This window comes from Onychomys torridus, chromosome 12 (assembly GCF_903995425.1).
Source record: "Onychomys torridus chromosome 12, mOncTor1.1, whole genome shotgun sequence".
NCBI lineage: Eukaryota > Metazoa > Chordata > Mammalia > Rodentia > Cricetidae > Onychomys > Onychomys torridus.
The window spans coordinates 44,724,581-44,743,246 of record NC_050454.1 but is presented as its reverse complement, the minus strand read 5'-3'; the positions used below and the strand labels follow the sequence as shown (position 1 = coordinate 44,743,246).

The window sequence follows — 18,666 nt, the reverse complement described above, 5'->3', positions numbered from 1 at the left end:
CAATCATCATTACCTCTGACTTCCCTGATCTCTGTAATGACCTGTACACACAACCCAATGCATGCACACACACACATGCACACACACAGACACACACACAGACACACAGACACACACACACACAGACACACACACACACACACACACACGTGCGCACGAGCGCGCACATGCAAAACAATATGTAACCCTCATATCACTTATGAGTCTTTTAGTCAAAGTAGTAAGCTTGACATTAATTATTGGGTAAAAAAGTGAAGAGAAACTAAAAAGATGCGCCAAATGTTCCCCAAAATTAAAAAAAATGGGAATTAACTAAAAATAAAAGGATGAAGATATAACAAAATAGAGTGTATTGCATAAAACTTACTTATGTATATTTAATCTACAGACACCCCAACTTTTAATCATCCCTGGGCTTTGTACTCTGCTAAAATATAATATGATCATGTATTCAGAGTTTAAACTAATGACTTCCTCAGTTTTTCAAGAGAATGATAATTATATTTAATAGAGATCTACTGTAAAAAAAAAATGTCAGAAACTGCTTCCAAATCACTCACAGACTTAGAATGAGCCACTTACCACAGGGAAAGCATTGATTTACCTGGCTGAGTATTCTCATTATTTTAATTAATTCAAAAGACACTTATTAAGCTTCTGTGATATTCTGGACAGTGTCCTCAATTCTCAATATGCAAATTAAGTAGAAGCCTGGAAAGTAGTGATGCTCAAAAACAAAAAGATAGATCAGAAGGCAGAAGAAAATTGAGAGAAATGAATGAAAAAGAAGAAGGTAAAGAGAGAAGCAAAATTCAAATTTAATGTAAACTTAATTGGTGAATCGAGGATGTTGAATTACCTTAAAAATGTCAATAGTCCTGGAATTAAGTACAGTATTAAAATAATACATAGTTCAACAAAATGATCCAACTAAATGAGACCAAGTTTTAAAAAAATCTCCTAGTGATATATATGCATGTATAAACATTGTACATATTCAGAGAGCTGAATTTTCACTTCAGATACCTTATAAATTTAAGTGACTTGCTTTTGAATTAAATGGATAAGATGTAGGTTGATAAATCTGGCATATGCTTAACAATTCACTTTATTAAAAAGTATGTATCACTGGGTGATATTATTATCATAGGCTTCAAGCAATTTCCATATATCTGTTAATTATATAGTTGCTAAAATGCATAGACTTTTTATTTACTTGCAAAATATATTCCAATGAATTAACTGTTATAATCTGGCACCATATTTTTTTTTTTCATTTTGGTAACTTGTTATATTTTTTTTCAATATAGCTGAAAAGTCAGAATACCCTAATATAAACAAATGATGTCAACCTTAAATGCATCAGTATATATTCAAAAATAAAAGGTAACACAGAAAATTTGGAATAAGAGGTAGCACAGGAAATCTAGACTCTTTTCTAGGAAGAGGTGACAAGTGAGAGCTAATGCCTCCTCTTCTGATTCTTGGTTAACAGTTTAAAAGTTACTGTGAAGTTCAACTAGTCATTCATTGTGAATGGAGCAAAGGGTACCTAATTATAACCACAAATATCATCCCTTAAGTATAAGAAATTCATGCATTGCAAAACCTTGTGATCATTTAGCTCCTTTTAATACTTGCAACAATTAGCTAGTGACTTCCCCTATTTTAATCATTGGGTGTTTACTTGTTGACTCACAACTTTTCATTACATTGCCCAAAATGGCATTTACAGAGCCCATTCTGGGATGGATGGATAGGCACATGTGTTCAAGCAGTTTTTTCTGTTTATTTATTATTTTTTTATTTTTAATATTAAGAAATTTCTATTCATTTTACATGCAACTACATATCCTCCTCTCCTCCCTCCTTCCATCCTCTACCCTTCCCCAACAACCAAGTGCCATTCCCACCCCCTTCAAGGAAAGGCCTAGCAGTTTTATGTTTTAGTTTCTTTGAATTCTTCAAAATCTTCAATGAGCATTAAGGTGTATAATGATAAAGAACTGGATACAAGCTAATTAGTTAACATTGTTCATACTTGCTGACAAGATTGGATTTTCTTGGTCAGATTTCTCTACAGGAGAAATCCTAACTACTTACAATGAAACACATTGGAAACTGGCAAGCTATGGGCAAAGAGTGCCTTGAAAATAAAAAGGAGACCTCTGATGCATGTCAAGCATTATGAATTTAAATTCATTGAGTATATACATTTTAGTCCAAAAAGGAGTTTTACACTTGAGAACAACTTTTAGTATTTGTAACTATCATTTTTTTATATATAAGAGATTTAGTAAGCCTGAATAAAATAATTTGTTCTTAAAATTTGTTTCCATTTTTAGTCCCCACTTTCGGGGGCTTCGTATTTACAAATTATTACTAAAGAATAAACTGAGCAGGATATACCTTCATAGATTGCAAATACCAATTTAAATCAAAATCATGAGATGAAAGTGACAAGTGTTATTTTAAGCTTATTATACAATTATAATATAAACATAAGTATTGTCAATGTTTCTATGTTTTTGTTTTTGTTTTTGGTTTTGGTTTTTGGTTTTTTGAGACAGGGTTTCCCTGTGTAGCTTTGCGCCTTTTCCTGGAACTTACTTGGTAGCCCAGACTGGCCTCGAACTCACAGAGATCCACCTGGTTCTGCCTCCCAAGTGCTGGGATTAAAGGCGTGCGCCACCACTGCCCGGCTCTATGGTTTTTTTTAAAGAAAGGGATATATTAAAAAATAGATTATCATTAGGGAATGGTAATCTGTTTCTTGGATGATCCTGGCTAATTATTAATGAATTTCTAAATTAGCATTTTCTTTTACATTATCTATATTTCATAATCCCTTGACAGATTTTTCATGTGTATTTAATGAACTGCTTAGATAAAACTGTTCTCAGATTTTACTTTCATATTTTTTAAAACATTGACAGCTTACTGGATACTCTTGTGTACTGGGCAATCCAGTTCTTAACCTTCTTCTAAGAAACTGAAACTCATTATGGGGTAAAGAAACTGAAACATGTCATTATTATATTGGGAAAATTGAGGTCCCTTATTTTGGTTCTTAGTCTCATTAACAAAATAATTAAAGAATAAATTTGAAGCTAAGCATAGTGGTACATGCCTTTAATACTGCCAGTTGGTAGGCAGCAGCAAGAGGGTCTCTGATTTCTAGACTAGCCTTGTATACAGAGCAAGTTCCAGGGTAGCTAGAGCTACAAAGAGAAACTTTGTTTCAAAAAAAAAAAATCATCAAAAATAGATGATAGGTAAGTAGGTAGATAGATAGAGAGATAGATTATATATAGATCAATCAATAGATAGAGATAGATAGATAATAGATGATAAACAGATGATAAAAAGATAGATAGATAGATAGATAGATAGATAGATAGATAGATAGATAGATAGATAGATAGATAGATAGATAAAGCAAAGAAAGGAATGTACTCAGAAGGGAGTTGTAGAACAATTGTATTAGAGTTTAAAACAAAGACCCCAGGACAGGCAAACTGTAAATAAGGGCAGATAACTTGAGAAGTAAGATGGAGAAAAGGAAGCAGGAAACCATATCATTTGTGTAGTCACATAGCAGAAATGTGATGGATATACCAGAGGGGAAAAAAATCAGAATATACAAAGTGTAGGGGGAAAACATTCTCAGGTTTTATCAAAGATCTGGGAGAAAAAAAATGAAATTATAAGGAAGAAAGTTATTCTTTGCTAGTAAAGAAAAGTTGAATTTCTAAGAAGGAAATACACATTATCTCCATAAAAGGATAATTCCTCCATATCTTCACCATGGCTTTATCTCAGTAAGCCTTCTTGAGGATTAATCCCTAAATTGTTGACAGGTTTAGCTGGATTAACTCTTCTGTTTCAGTAGCATGGAGTGGTAGGTCTCAACCCACGCCAGAGACAGAATTTGGATTTTATATTTTGACTAGGAGGAAATAATTTTCCTGATAGGATCTCAACAAAACCCAGGCATCTTTCAAGACTACTGTAATCATCCTCTTCAAATATATAACCATTACATCTTAGAAGATGGGATGAAAATGATGACTAAACATCTAATTTCTACCATGGAAATACAGATTCATAAACAATTTACTGGAAAAATATTAGTGTCTACACTGAAGTTTAAGTCATGCCCACAAATTCAGCCTCCAGGCAATGATGCCCACTTAGGAGATGACTTAAAAAAAAAAAAAAAAAAAAAAAGACAACCCTCTCTTCTAACCTTCCTGAGCTACAGCAAGGACTTTCTAAAACTATTGTTTTGGGAAACCATGCCCCTAAATTATCTAGCCAATTCATATCTCCTCTCCTTATCATTTACAGACAGAAAGTGGCCTAGAGTTGAACTGGTAAATTTCAAAAATGAATTTAATCCTGATACGGTCATTGAAACTGAGCCACACAGTTCTTAGTGGTCCTCTAGAATCACAAGCCTCAACAGTTATTTAAATACCCATCTTTGCACACTAGCCAGAAATCAAACTATGTGTGATATTTTTGAGGGAGCCTGACTTTACTTATAGCTTGTTTTACTTCTCAAAGGATTTGCACAAGTTCAAAAATATTAGAACAACTAACACAAAATGTTATGGTGTTGAAAATATAATAGTAGCCAAAGTAGTGTAGAAAAAAAGATAAAATCTAAAGTGAGATTATTAATAGATTGCTTATATAAGTATTTTCAAATTTACCAATAGCAAATCACTACCAACATTGTTGGTGTAGGTATTTTTATCTACTATATCAAATGAGCTATTATCAGTTAATTAACATGAACATAAAACAACAGGGTTTTGAGATTTAATATTTTCTGGCCCAGAGGCAAAGAGTTTCCAAGTTCTCACTTTTAAGTGTTATGATTATATTGAACACAGCCATCTCTGCTTTCCAAATGCAAATTCTTGTAGATGGGACTTACAGCACTCTGATTATTAATACATTTTCTTCTATAACAATTTCATACACAATTATGTATTCTGGTTATCATCTCCATCTATACTGTTCCCTATTTCCCTTATACCCATGCAAGTGCTCCTTTCTTACTTATAGTTCTCTTTCTTGAATTTGTTAGTTTTTGTTTCATTTGGTGTTTCACAGAGTTTAACTAGGGCCATCTGTGTGATCCAGAATTTGGAATAACCACCAGGGCCTGGTGGATTCACCACCAGAGGCTGTACAAATAGACGGTATACCTTCATCTCACTAGGAATCCATTAGTTGCCAATAGAGCAACTGCGAGTTGGAAAGTCACATGAGCCACGTCTCCATCAATAGATGACTGTGAAGAAGTCCAACTGGAGCTTAGTGCCAATAGGAACAGCTTTTGTGAGCTCACAATTGCCATGGAGATATCATGTTTAGAAAATGGCATTTCTCAGCCCTCCTCCCTACCATCTGTCTCTTGCAAAATTCTGCACCACATTCTACATGGTTCCCTTAGCCTTGCACTGAATCATTCCTTATTCTCAGCACCATGTGCAGCCAAAATCTTGGCAATAATCTTCATTTGCTACAAGAAACAAGGAGAATTTTGACAAAAACAAATATTAACCTTCTACTGGTCAAGATAAAACAAAAGTGAGAATTCAAAATAAGTAGATAAAGATCACTTCTCCATCAAACCTCCATGGAACTTATTTCTCTAAGCTGATATTTTGATATATTTTAGTGAGATTTCAGTTGCAGGACTGTATCTTGCTCAAGGGAGCATTTAATCTTAGGTGCCAACTAATGCTAGTATCAACCATTTATGACTGTCAAAAATCAGGATTATTATTGGCCCATTGTAGAAGATGAATATGATGAGGGTTTTTAACTCCTACTGCTTTTATAATGGGGGGGTGTATAAATTATTGCTAATGTGCTTTTTCTGGATGATTCATTTTCAAGATCTTTTCAAGTGCAATAGAAAAAGCTTTAATTTTGAAATTGTGCTATGTGAGACTTGTTCTCATTGTGCATTACTTGGAGAAGGTTTGAAGAGAATTTAAAATGAAAAGCTCCTCTGGAACATTAAAAAATGTGATATGTTTTTGATTACTCAATTTTAATATAAGAAGTAAGCAAGTTTTTGATATGCCCGGTTATAGATTTTAAACTTTGTTTTATGTGATTCATCCAAGTCAGTTATTTTTTTCTCAAAGATTTCTTAGCCATTAATGACTGCAGGAAGAGAGAAAGGACACCATTTTCTTCAGTTGTGTTCCAACTCTTAAGTTGTCCATGCTACACTCAATAACCTCTCACCCATGCATGGGGAAAAAAAAATCTCATTAAATTTAGTGAGTCACAAAGATAGCGTAAAAATACAAGAGGGACTTATTAGTAAGTAAAGAGGTTTCTGGAAGAGAATGAGAGAAGGAAACTGGAGTGAAAAAGGAATAATATTCATTACATATATGTATGAACTTTTTTAAAAAATTAAAAATAAGAGTTGGTCACTCCAAAAGTAAAGCATTCAGTTTTTGAAACTGTGAGCTATAGAACTTATATTGAACAGTAGCCATTATCTGTCATCTCTGCAGAATATTGACTTCCAGATTCTGATACTAAAGCTAGTTCAGGCAATTTGTACCTTCTCCTTTAGCATAGTAAAAGAGAATGTACCCAGTTTGCTTACAGTGGACCCAGCAGTATTTGTACCATGAGAAAAATTCAGACTACATCCCTTGATTTTCTTTTTCCACTGGGATTATCATCTGATCCATCAAATATACATTTACAAATCCTATTAATAATTTAATAAAATTCATCTATAAAATGTATTAATACCTGAAGTTCACACTGAGTCCCTGCTGATCTGTTCAAGACCAGAGCATGTAAGGTTCAAACATAAGAGTATGTCTCTTAGTATACCTATTTCCTACCTGAGATCTCCAACAAGTAGAAAAGATAGCACTCGCCATGTGGAGCTTTGTAAGACCTGCCTTGTTCTCACTGTGACTTAATAGCTTTGCAATGGATGAAAAAGTAACTTGTCCTACCCATGTGCCCAGGTGGTATGGTAGTCTACTTCAAAATTCAGGAAAATGAATCATCTTCACAAAAGTAGAAGTAGCACCTTTTCAAGCCTGTCTGAAAGGCACCAAAATCACAAAAATGAAGAGAGCAAATGAATCAGAACAGTTCAGACAGGACTGCTTAGGGTATGTTTAAACCACTGCTGAGACAAGGCTACTTTCCTAGAAATTTCTCTCAGAGAGATTTTCTTCCTGAAACTCCAGTGTTAATGATCAGAATACAGTGAGAGGCAAGCAACCTAATACTATAAGCCAAGGAAAGATGGCTAAGGAGATATTTCTTGAAAACTGATTTTTGAGGGTTTTGTTGTTGTTGTTGTTTGGTTGGGGAAAATGAATGTTTAAAAGACCAAGATTCTTTGCTTTGCTTCTTAGATAATATAATTCAAGTATAAAATGCATTTATTCTGGGCCCATACTCTCTAAGTGACTCTTAACTGTGATTATTTCCTATCTTTACTCTTCGTCAAAAGGTCCTACTTTCTGAATATAAGGAGATTATCATTCTACAGTCAATGGCCTAAGGGGAACTGTCACAATATTTGATGCTAATGTATCCACTATCCTTTTACTCTTCCAAACATTGTCTCTGAACCATCAGACAACCTTGAGGCTCCACACTGCCTTCTATGAAGTGAGACTTTCCATTGCAATAGAGTAGAAAGGTGATTGTTGTGCACATCCCATTTTAAGACAAGGGAATGGAAACTCTAAAGATAGAATTTGAAACAAAATCACACGTAGAAACAATAAATAAACTGTACAGTATAAGGAAAATTCACATTGACTCTATAGCTCTGTACATTATCACTTATTTAAAAAAATATGATTGGTTAGGGAAATGGCACTGTGAATATTGGTTTATGACCTGCAAGCATTAGGAATTGAGTTCAAATTCTCACTAATTCATGTAAAAAGGCAGGCATTATGGCCTCTAACTCAAACATTGAGGGATGGAGACCACTGGATCACAGGCACTTCCTGGCCAATCAACATAGTCTGAATAGCAAGTTTTCAGAAGAGTGATGAATCCTATTTAAGGCTATAATAGGAGAGTGACAGAAAAATGTGACAGCAAATGTCTTGGTATGAGCTCAGCCGTTTGCACTAACACATTCATGTGCATGACACACCAACCTACCCACTCACCCACCCACAGAGAGAGACAGATACAGAGAAAGAGAGAGAGAGAGAGAGAGAGAGAGAGAGAGAGAGAGAGAAGAAGAAGAAGAAGAAGAAGAAGAAGAAGAAGAAGAAGAAGAAGAAGAAGAAAAGAAAAGAAAAGAAAAATTGAAATACATTTTACATTTGCAAATTCTCTTCATTTGGGGAAGGCATGCATCTAATAAGGAGAAAGGAATGACTGGGTTATTGCTGTTGTATCTGTTCATATTGTGACGTAGGTTGACCCTATGGATCAGTATAAAAATATGAAATCCACAAATTATACTAGTGTTTGAATGATTCTCAATAAAATTTTATGTGACATACAATTACTCTCAAATTTTATTATAACATTAATAATACATTAATGGTATTTTATAAAAGAAGCAACTGAATGGAGCAGATGTGTGAATTTTTAAAATGCAGCTGTTATTCAAATAAAATAATTAACAATGCTTAGAAAAATATTTCAAATGTAGCATAATATAGTCATAAAAATTGTCTTACTTTGTTACTACTTGGAGCTAGGAATAAGTAACCATTAGATATAGAATGACAGGGTAGACCATAGTATCTGAAAGTAGGGGATGTTCATGTAAAAAGATCCAAAATAATAAAAACTAAGAGTGTATCATAAATTTTTATGGCAGTAAGTAGCTAAAAACACATATGTACACATCTATATTATCCTGATAAAGCTTGACTTAAAGATGGTCATTTCCTTTTTTAACATATTTGACTGAGATTGTATTACTATTAAATATTAAAATATCAACTAATGATTTCTACAGAAGCAGGAGTGATATTCATACAATGCACTTATGAAAAGTTATTTACTTGCCATGGTATCCTAAAATTATACTTAAAAGACAATTGTACCATTTCAAACTATTTTTATTCTCCTTTCTTTTCTAAGAGCCATACAACTGCAGTGTGTGTGAGTGTGTGTGTGTGTGTGTGTGTGTGTGTGTGTGTGTGTGTATGTGTATGTATTGCAGTGTGGTAAAAATCTTGAGGGTTGACTAGACTGCTACACAACTCCAGGGAGGCTACCTAGAAAACAGGACCCTAGGAAAGACACAGGGATCGCCCAATGACAGAGAAATGGATGAGATCTGCATGAACAACCTGGAAGACAGTGGGAGTAATGAAGGGCAAGGTTCGAGGGAAAGAGAGCTTAGGGGAGCAGGAGATCCCAGCTGGATCAAGAACAGAAAGGGAGAACAAGGAATAGCAGACCATGATAAATGAAGACCACATGAGAACAGGAATAGGCAGAGTGCTGGAGAGGTCCCCAGAAATCCACAATGATACATCCCCTGTAGACTGCTGGCAATGGTTGAGAGAAAGCCTAATCTGACTTAGTCCAGTGGTCAGATGGCTAAACACCCTAACTGTCGTGCTGGAACTCTCATCCAATAACTGATGGAAGTGGATGCAGAGATCCTCAGCCAGGCCCCAGATGGAGCTCCAGGAGTCCAATTTTCAAGAAAGAGGAGAGACTGCAAGAGTGTGAATTGTTGAGACCAAGATTGGAAAAGCACAGGGACAAATAGCCAAACTAATGGAAGCACATATATTATGAACCAAAGGCTGTGGAGCCCCCAACTGAATCAGGCCCTCTGGATAAGTGAGACAATTGAATAGCTTCAACTGTTTGGGAGGCACCCAGGCAGTGGGACACAGACCTATTGTTAGTGCATGAGCTGGCTGTTAGGAACCTTGGGCTTACACAGGGACACTTTGCTCAGCCTGGAAGGAGGGGACTGGACCTGCCTGTACTGAATCCACCAGGTTGAATTGAATCCCCAGGGGAGTCTTGGCCCTGGAGGAGATGGGAATGGAGGGGAGGGACTGGCGGGAAGGTGGGGGGGGGGGCGGGAGTGGGGAGGACAGGGGAATCCATGGCTGATGTGTAAAATTAAAACACAAATATAATAAATAAAAAAAGAGAAAAAAATCTTGAAGGTGTGTTATATGAACACAATAATAAACATAAGTAACTTGAAGGCAAAACATTTAACAGTTATATACCTGTATCATTACCAACATATGATATTGTTCTTTAAAATTAAGCAATAAAATAAATTTGTGTTTCCCTGGAAATAAGTAAAACTCAAAGAATAATGAACACAGCATATCAAATCTGGCACTTTTAACAAGTACATTGTTTTCAGAAAGTTGAAATGCAGAGAAAATAAATCAACAGATCACCAATATATTTTACATATTTTAAAATTAATTGTTTTCATATAGTAACAGGTCATATTGCATAAGGATATTTGGGAACAGAGTCTTTCTGAGGATCTACGTCTTCTTGAAACTAGAAGGCCAACAAAGCCACCTGCGTTAGGACCTGTCAGGCTTTTGTCTCATGAATTAAAGAGTGAAACTCGCAAATCGCAGAGGGAGCGTTTTAGATGATATTTATTGTAGATTCATGGGTAGGAGCTTAAGAGAAATGAAGATCCATGACATTTGAATTAGTCAGACTAAAGGTCTGCCATGAGATGGGTCAATAGCCCAAGGCATGAAGAGGAGCTTCAGAGAAAGAGTGAAGAAGCCCAGAGTTCCAGGGTAGCCAACTTGGGCTCCAGCCAGTATTCAAAACAAGGAGACTAGCAAGAAGAAGCAGCAAAAATTATTCTGAGCAAAATCTCAGAATGGTGGCCAGACACCATAGAAATCAGGGCAGATCATAGGGAATGTGCTAGGAAGCAGAAATTCAGGGGAAGAATAACTATTTCACCTTTATCTTTAGCAGGACTTGAAGTGAGAGCGGCCCCTTGGCCAGATAACCCAGTTGGATTAACTCTTAGCGAAAAGGCAATGACATTTCTCCACAAGACATAAATGTCTTTCTTTTGACTAGTAGGCAACAGCTTTCCCTTAACAAGCTTTCTATGTTACTGTATCTTATACAGAATTAGTGGCAAACTTACTTCCAGAAAGTCTCACTGATTATTAGATGATGAAAAATAGGAAAACAGAGAATGTGTAAGAATGCTAAGCAAATTATCCTCTCAACTACATGTAAGATCTTGCTATAATAGCATATTAACTTTAGCATATTGTGTGATCTCTAATATGTTATAATTGTCCTGTTCCTATCAATTTCTTCAAACTTGAGAATTTACAAATTAAGGAATACACCAATAAGCTTCATTTTAAAACAGAACAAATAATCCCAAAAGGACCATTTGTCTTAGGGTTTTCATTGTTGTGAAGAGACCATGACCATGGAAACTCTTATAAAGAAAATGTTTATTTGGGATTTCTTGTTTATAGTTTCAGAGGTTCAGTCCATTATCATCGTGGTGAGGAGTATGGCAGCATGTAGGCAGACATGGTACTGGAGCTGAGAGTTCTTACATTTTGATAGACAGGCAGTGGTATCCTGAGCACAGACAACCTCAAAGTCACCCCCACCATGACACACTTCCTCCAACAAGGCCATACACACCCACTCCAACAAAGCCACACCTCCTAATAGTGCCACTCTCCATAAGATCATGGGGGCTGATTATATTCAAATGACCACATCATTCAGCCTTAATGTAAAACTAAGTTTAAACATCTATACATGAATTTACATCTTGAGATAAACTTTCCATTTATGCTGAAATGAATTCCTCAACAAAGGAAAGATTATTTTCACTACATAAATTTCAAAGCAAATATATTTTAATTATTTTCAGTATTTAAGTGTTTCTTTTCTATCTGAAGGTGGCCACTTTTGTCTGTCAAATATTTTTTAGCATTTTTTAAAATTTCCCTTGGTTTGTTCAAGTGGAAATAAGAATACACACACATTTCACACTCTAAGTCATAAGCAGATAGTGATGAATGTATGTATTCCTTCCAAATGTGCTTACAGTTCAGTGATGTGACATAAAATTTTAGAGGAACGTAACATAAACTGGAGTAGAGACTGCTTTTGTGAAATGGTTCTTTGCAGGTTGAAGGCCAAAAACTTGTGCCTGATTGTAATCTAGGTCAGTTTGAAAGCAGAGATAAAAATACTGCATCCCACAAACTGTTTAATTTTTTTATTTCTATACATAACTCTTAAAATTTATTTTTGGAGTTGTATATTTTTGTTATCAACCTGAAATACATTTGTATATATGTCTCAAATTATGAATACATCCATCAACATATATTTTGACAGAAAAAAAGTACATGACCTTCTTCTAGTGTTACTCTTATCTTTACAGAGTTGCTCTTAAATCTGGCACCAATTGAAGATGGTTATATGTCACTTGTGAGAGAAGTGTGATGCATTGTGGACAATATCACAGAAGTTTTCTACTACTTATATTTTCAGATGTGAAGTACTTGAAAGAGGAGGATGCTAACCGAAAGACCTTCACCGTCAGCAGCACGCTGGATTTTCGAGTGGACCGTAGTGATGATGGAGTGGCAGTCATTTGCAGAGTAGACCATGAGTCCCTCAATGCCACCCCTCAGGTAGCCATGCAGGTGCTAGAAATACACTGTAAGTAAACACAATCCCACCTCCTTCGTTTCAATGACACACTTTTCTTGATGTGCATTTAAAATCAGTTTGTAAATTACACGAAGTTATAGCAAATGTGCCAAAAACCTACCTATACTCATGAGTCTCAGTCACATTCAAAGGTAAGAGTGCTGTATCTGAGTGTGGCTCTTAACAATGAAGGAAAATAAGCAACATCTCAGAATTAATGTTCTTAATTATGGTTGGAGTTATGGCTTGATGTGCATATGTGTGGAAGAGGGTGGATGAGGACAGTGGGGATATATCAAACTATTTTAGTCACTTGAAAATTGTTTTCCCTTCTTTTGAACCTTCTACATGCTAGATGTTAGTCTCTTGGAGTGCAGAGGCGCCTCCACTGCATCCATAACTATCACAACTGCAGTCACAATGTTAAGTGAGTGATGTGCACATATGAGGGGTAGTGCTGAAGATTTGGGATGTTGTCTCACACAGCCTGTGTACATCAGTGCTGCCAGTTACAAGGTGTACAGGTAACCATGCAGATCAAGGGGGATAAGGCAATTGCTAGTAAATGGTAGATTTGTAATCTTTTACTTAGAGAAGTCCTAGGGATACAGATTTACTAAAATGAAGCTAAGGTACTTGAAATACATAAGCCAAAATATAAGGAGAAGATAAAATATCATCTCTATTAGTTTCATGATTTGATTCTTTGAGATAATGAAATTATTATTATTTTTTTTTTTTGGTTGCCTTTCCTGGGATGAAATTAAAGCCTGAACTTAGAATTACATTAAACTCTAAAATGTTGAACTATGATCAAACACCATGGTTCTAATATGCTTATTGTATTTTGTTTTCATTTATTAGTCAGTGTTGCACTGATTCTTAATAAATAGCAGCCACAGTTGAGGATTTGGGACTTAAAAAAGTATCAAAAGAACAAAACAAAAACTAACCTACTTGTCTCCAATTGTTATCACCACTACAACAACCCTAAAAAGGCTTCTTTTACAAAACAAGATGTAATGATACATAGGAAATGCAAATAATCTCTGCATGCAACATAGTACCAAGTGCCAATTATTATGCAAGAAGGATAAGCCAAGTGAGGTGGTCAGAAGATGAAAACAGGGGTAAGATTATTGCTTTGATGAGCTTACCCACATGTAATACTGAGGAATGAATGATACAAAGCTGTGAATTAGGAGCACACCTGTTACATTTATTTCTAGAAACATCAAGGCAGTCAGAAAGACCATAGTAGAGCCCACTAGGGCAGAATAAACAGCATTAGGAGAAACTACTAGAGACATGTCTGAAACTATTGCAATTTAAAAGCAATTTGCATTCCATTAGATTAGTTTTACTAGGTTTTCTCTTGCTGTCCTTGAAGCAGATTCCAACTCAAGTACACATAGAGACCACATGAATATTATTTCTAGTTTCAATATCTATATAAAAATGACTTTGTGAAGGTCGCCAAAACTTTTTAGATGGATTATAAACTAGAGAATCAATTCCTGTGTTGATTTGATTATGAAGTAGATAATTAATCCCTATAAGCTGGAGACAATTTAAGTCAAGTTTGAGGCATTTACAAGATTTCAAATGGGCATCAATGATTATCCTTTACATTGCTTATTTGATCAATGAATCTACAAGGTACAAGAAATAGAGTAAACTGATACTTTTTAAAGACCCATATTGCCATCAAAATAGGTTTAACTTTTAAATATACTTGTACTCTGTGAGTTAATAGTACTTTGAACATTTCTCATTTATTTAACTATAATTCAAACATATGAGGTACAAAATTAATAGAAATCAAATCATAATAGTTGTTCACAAACACCATCATGTCACAATCCTTCAGCTAATGAAGCAGTTGACAATTTGTTTAGTTTTCTGTGTGTTCATAGAGACACAGCAGATGAACTGTTGAGTTGTTTTGTTTTGTTTTGTTTTGTTTTATGAAGCAGACTGTTTAGAATGAAATTAGGCTTATGAGTATTTGCCTCAGTGGGTGTTTTCTGCATAAGCATGAAGACGTCAATCTAGATCTCCAATATCCACAAGAAAGGCAAGCACAGAGACACGCACCCATCACCACTTCTGAGAATGCAAAGGCAGGTGGAAATTGCATGCTTGCTGTCTAGCTAAAGAAAGAGTAATGAGAGAGCTTTCCAGTTCAGTGGAGACATACCTAGTCTCACAATCAAGGTGGAGGGTGAACGAGCACAAAATGCAAAAGTCTACCTCTGTTCTAGCCTCCCCATGAGAGTGCACAGGTGAGATTCCTTCACACACAGAGACACACAAATACACACATGCAAACAAACAATAAAATAAGTTTCAGAAACACATTACTTAAGTAAAAAAAAAAAAAAGAAGTCAGATTTTTCTATATATTTGGAAGAAGGTTCAGGATTTGATGCTGTCAATAATAGAATTATGTCAGTGATTGGAATTTCATTATTTGATTTAGAAGACAGAAATTTTAAAACAGAACTAAATTTGTTAATATAAGACACACTAACAAGGGTAAGCTTCTGATAGCTGAGTATTATGGCCTCCCATGTCACCTCAGTTTTTCATTGATCTTGGCCTTGCCTTCCTCCATCCTATAGTCACAGAACAACTTTACTGCCCAGAATTATTGTGATTGTTTTAAGTATTTCAGTTCAGCTGTTAGTTCTAAACATCTACGGCCAAGCTCATTTTTACATCCTTGGAAATTCATATTGGTACTATAAAATCTATAGTCACCTATTTGTTATTTTTTATATTTAATATATTTAGTATATATTGTTTTGAAATTTTAACAAAGGTCAGTAACTGAGTTCTTTAACTTTTACAAAGTTTTACATGAAAAGTTTCACATTTGTGCAGAGTGATGAATTAAAAATGCCATCTTCTTCTATCATGGATTAATATGCAAGTGGCCAGAGAGCAGAAACTAGGTCAATTTAAATTATTTTTCTTAGAATCAAACATACCATCATTCAAGTATATCAAGCTAATTAAAACCAACTGATGGTAATTCTAAATGTTCCTTATAAATACAGAACATTCTCCAGAGATGATGCAAGTATCGTTATTTGAGAGAATTACAGTTAGTATTAAAAGTAGAGCAAATGCCCGGCGGTGGTGGTGCACGCCTTTAATCCCAGCACTTGGGAGGTAGAGCCAGGTGGATCTCTGTGAGTTTGAGGCTAGCCTGGTCTACAGAGCAAGATCCAGGAAAGGTGCAAAGCTACACAGAGAAAGCCTGTCTTGAAAAACAAAAACAAAAACAAAAACAAAAGCAAAAAACAACAACAACAAAAAATTAGAGCAAATACATAAAATGGTACAGTCTTCATAAACACCTAAGAGTAATGGCAAAATATCTATATTTTCCACTTAGAAACAGGAGAATATCAAACCACATATGTAATACATAGGATGAACAAACTGCTATGGATTCAAACAGAGGAACATAGAGTGCGGTTTTGGAAAAGGGGATAAAATAGAACAATTAGTAAATTCAGGATTTCTTCATCGTATAATAATATTCTCACTATGGATGACCTGAGAAATGGTCCCAAGTGGAGAAACACTTAGAAGAAATATCAGTGTTTTCTCTAGTGCAGGAAAAAAGAACATATGCATTTTACAAATAATGAACAAAATAATAACTGTACAAGTCACAGGAATCCTGTTGTCAGATTGTAGGAAATTGAAAGTAAAAGTTGAAAACATAACAGCAGGGAACATAATGAAAATACACAGTAAGGTAAGTTATAAAAGGGTGTTTCATCTCTGTATCCTTGTTATGTAGAATTTTTAAAGGAATTACCCTATGAAATATATGAGTGCAACATTTACAATTTACAAAGGATTAATCATTTGTTTACATACTTCCACATTGATGAAAGGCACTCTTTTTAAACTGGAATTTCAGAAAGTGGAGAAACAGATATTTTTTTTCTTGTCAATCACAAATGCTTTCAAATTTCACATATTAGGTAAGAGAATACTTACCAACTGAACAACATGTAAAGCCACTCATTTTTAACAGAAGAAAACTCTTATTTATCTTTCTAACTTTATTCATATCTCTTTGAAACAAAACTATTTTATTGATCTGATCTAATTTTTAAGAACCAGATCATATGAGTCAGATTTTACTTAGTGCTCAACAGAAATAATGTATGTGCACCAGCAGGAGACTCCATACAGTACACAGTATAGAAGAAAAATCAAAACAGCTATTTTCTGCACATGACATTGCATTGACAAAATAATCCTAAAGTGTAACTCTTATTGAAAATGAAAAACACAAGGAAAAAATAGTGAAATCTCAGAGTTATGCTATTTGTATCAGAAAGCACTGTAACACTCATCTAGAGTGAAATGTAATTTAGAGTCTGGATTTTTAAATGTTTATGCATATGTTTTAAAATGCATTATATATTTCCTCATTAAAACAAATTATCATATAATTAATTATTAATAATTGTTTTGTATTTGTATTTGAATGTGATGTTTCATGTATAAAAATGATAACTGCTTAAAATGTAGATCATTAACATTTAAGCAGTAAGTAAAGCAGTTGAAATGGCTCATGAATTATGTTCTCCATTTGAGCACAAGCATTCTATCTGAATGACAAGGGAAGGCAGTAAGTGAAAGCAAGGGAAGAGATGAGAAGGGAAGGGAGATGAGGATTTGGGAAGGGAAGGGAGGTGAGGGGCTGGAAAGGGAAGGAAGGACTTCAGGAAAGAAGAGAAGGGGATGGAGCATCAGGCTTAGGGATAGCATTGTGTTTAAATGATAGCAGTTAGGTTAGTGGTAAATGAAAATATATGCATCAAATACATTTTTAAATAACTCAGAACACATGTTATCATTGCTAAATGAGATAATATTTCTATAAGGAGTTAATGGTCAATTTCAATTCCTGACCTACACATTCTGATAATTATGTTTCCAATCTAGGTAGCAGAACAATGGGTAATAAAGTTATTTTATTTCCCCTCAACATCTTATGTTGTAAAACATTCCATAGTGCTTCTGTGGTGATTCTGTTGTTAAATCTCCTTTAGAGAATTACCTTGGGCTAGAAAAACAGAACTCACTGTTGTAAATTTCTGCTTCATTTATCATCCATGTAATACATTTCAGCTTTTATTCTCATGAATTGATTAAAAATACAATTCTGATTATTATAGAAGAGATTCATTGGTTATGTGCTTGGGGAGTACCAGCTCAGTTGTTTATGTACTCTTTTTTTGTGGGTATTTGGTGTACAGAACAAAGATACCTCTAAATGGAAAATGAAGATTTTTTTCATTTGATGTGTTTTCCCATTGATTCTTCTTTTTGATAATAAAAATAATGAAGATCTATAGGAAAATCCTAAAAATAGGTTGCTCAAAATGTTTTAAATTATTATAATCATGGAAATAAAGCACATGAAGAAGAGTTAATAGCAAAATTGTAGTAGAGTGTATGCATATTATAGAAGATACAGAAAATAACATAACATACTTTTAAACTAATGTTAAAATTTTACTGAACAACTGTAATAAAGAATTAAAAGTGGCTAAGGATTTGTGATGATTTACCTCCATAATCACACTATGTAGGAGGCTGAACATAGTGAGGTTAGAAGTGTGGGCTACATAGTAAGTTGTAGGGCATTCTGAGATACTGTGTAAAAGCTAAAAAGTAAATAAATAAACAAATAAATGAATTAATAAATAAATGAATAAAAAGACATAACAAAGGAAACAACAAAAACCTTAAAGAAAAATCAGAAATAATTGGCATTTTGTCTCCTTCCAAATTAAAAGCTAAATTTTTTTCTAGCATTTAAAGGTCATAGGCTGATTCATTTTTTAAATGAGTGTATTTCACACAACAATATTTTAGGGTTGTTGTAATTCTATGGATTATAAGGTATTATAACACAACTGTTCATGTACA

The 18,666-nt window shown here is 34.5% G+C and overlaps 1 protein-coding gene across 3 annotated transcripts in view; it reads left to right on the top strand.

Moving 5' to 3' along the window:
• The window catches only part of Cadm2 (cell adhesion molecule 2), a 956,963-nt gene that overhangs the window by 829,686 nt on the left and 108,611 nt on the right, over positions 1-18,666 (top strand). For all 3 annotated transcript variants that reach the window (XM_036203220.1, XM_036203221.1, XM_036203219.1), the window contains one exon: positions 12,538-12,708. In XM_036203220.1, the coding sequence (XP_036059113.1) occupies positions 12,538-12,708 (171 nt within the window). The remainder of the gene's footprint in view (positions 1-12,537; positions 12,709-18,666) is intronic.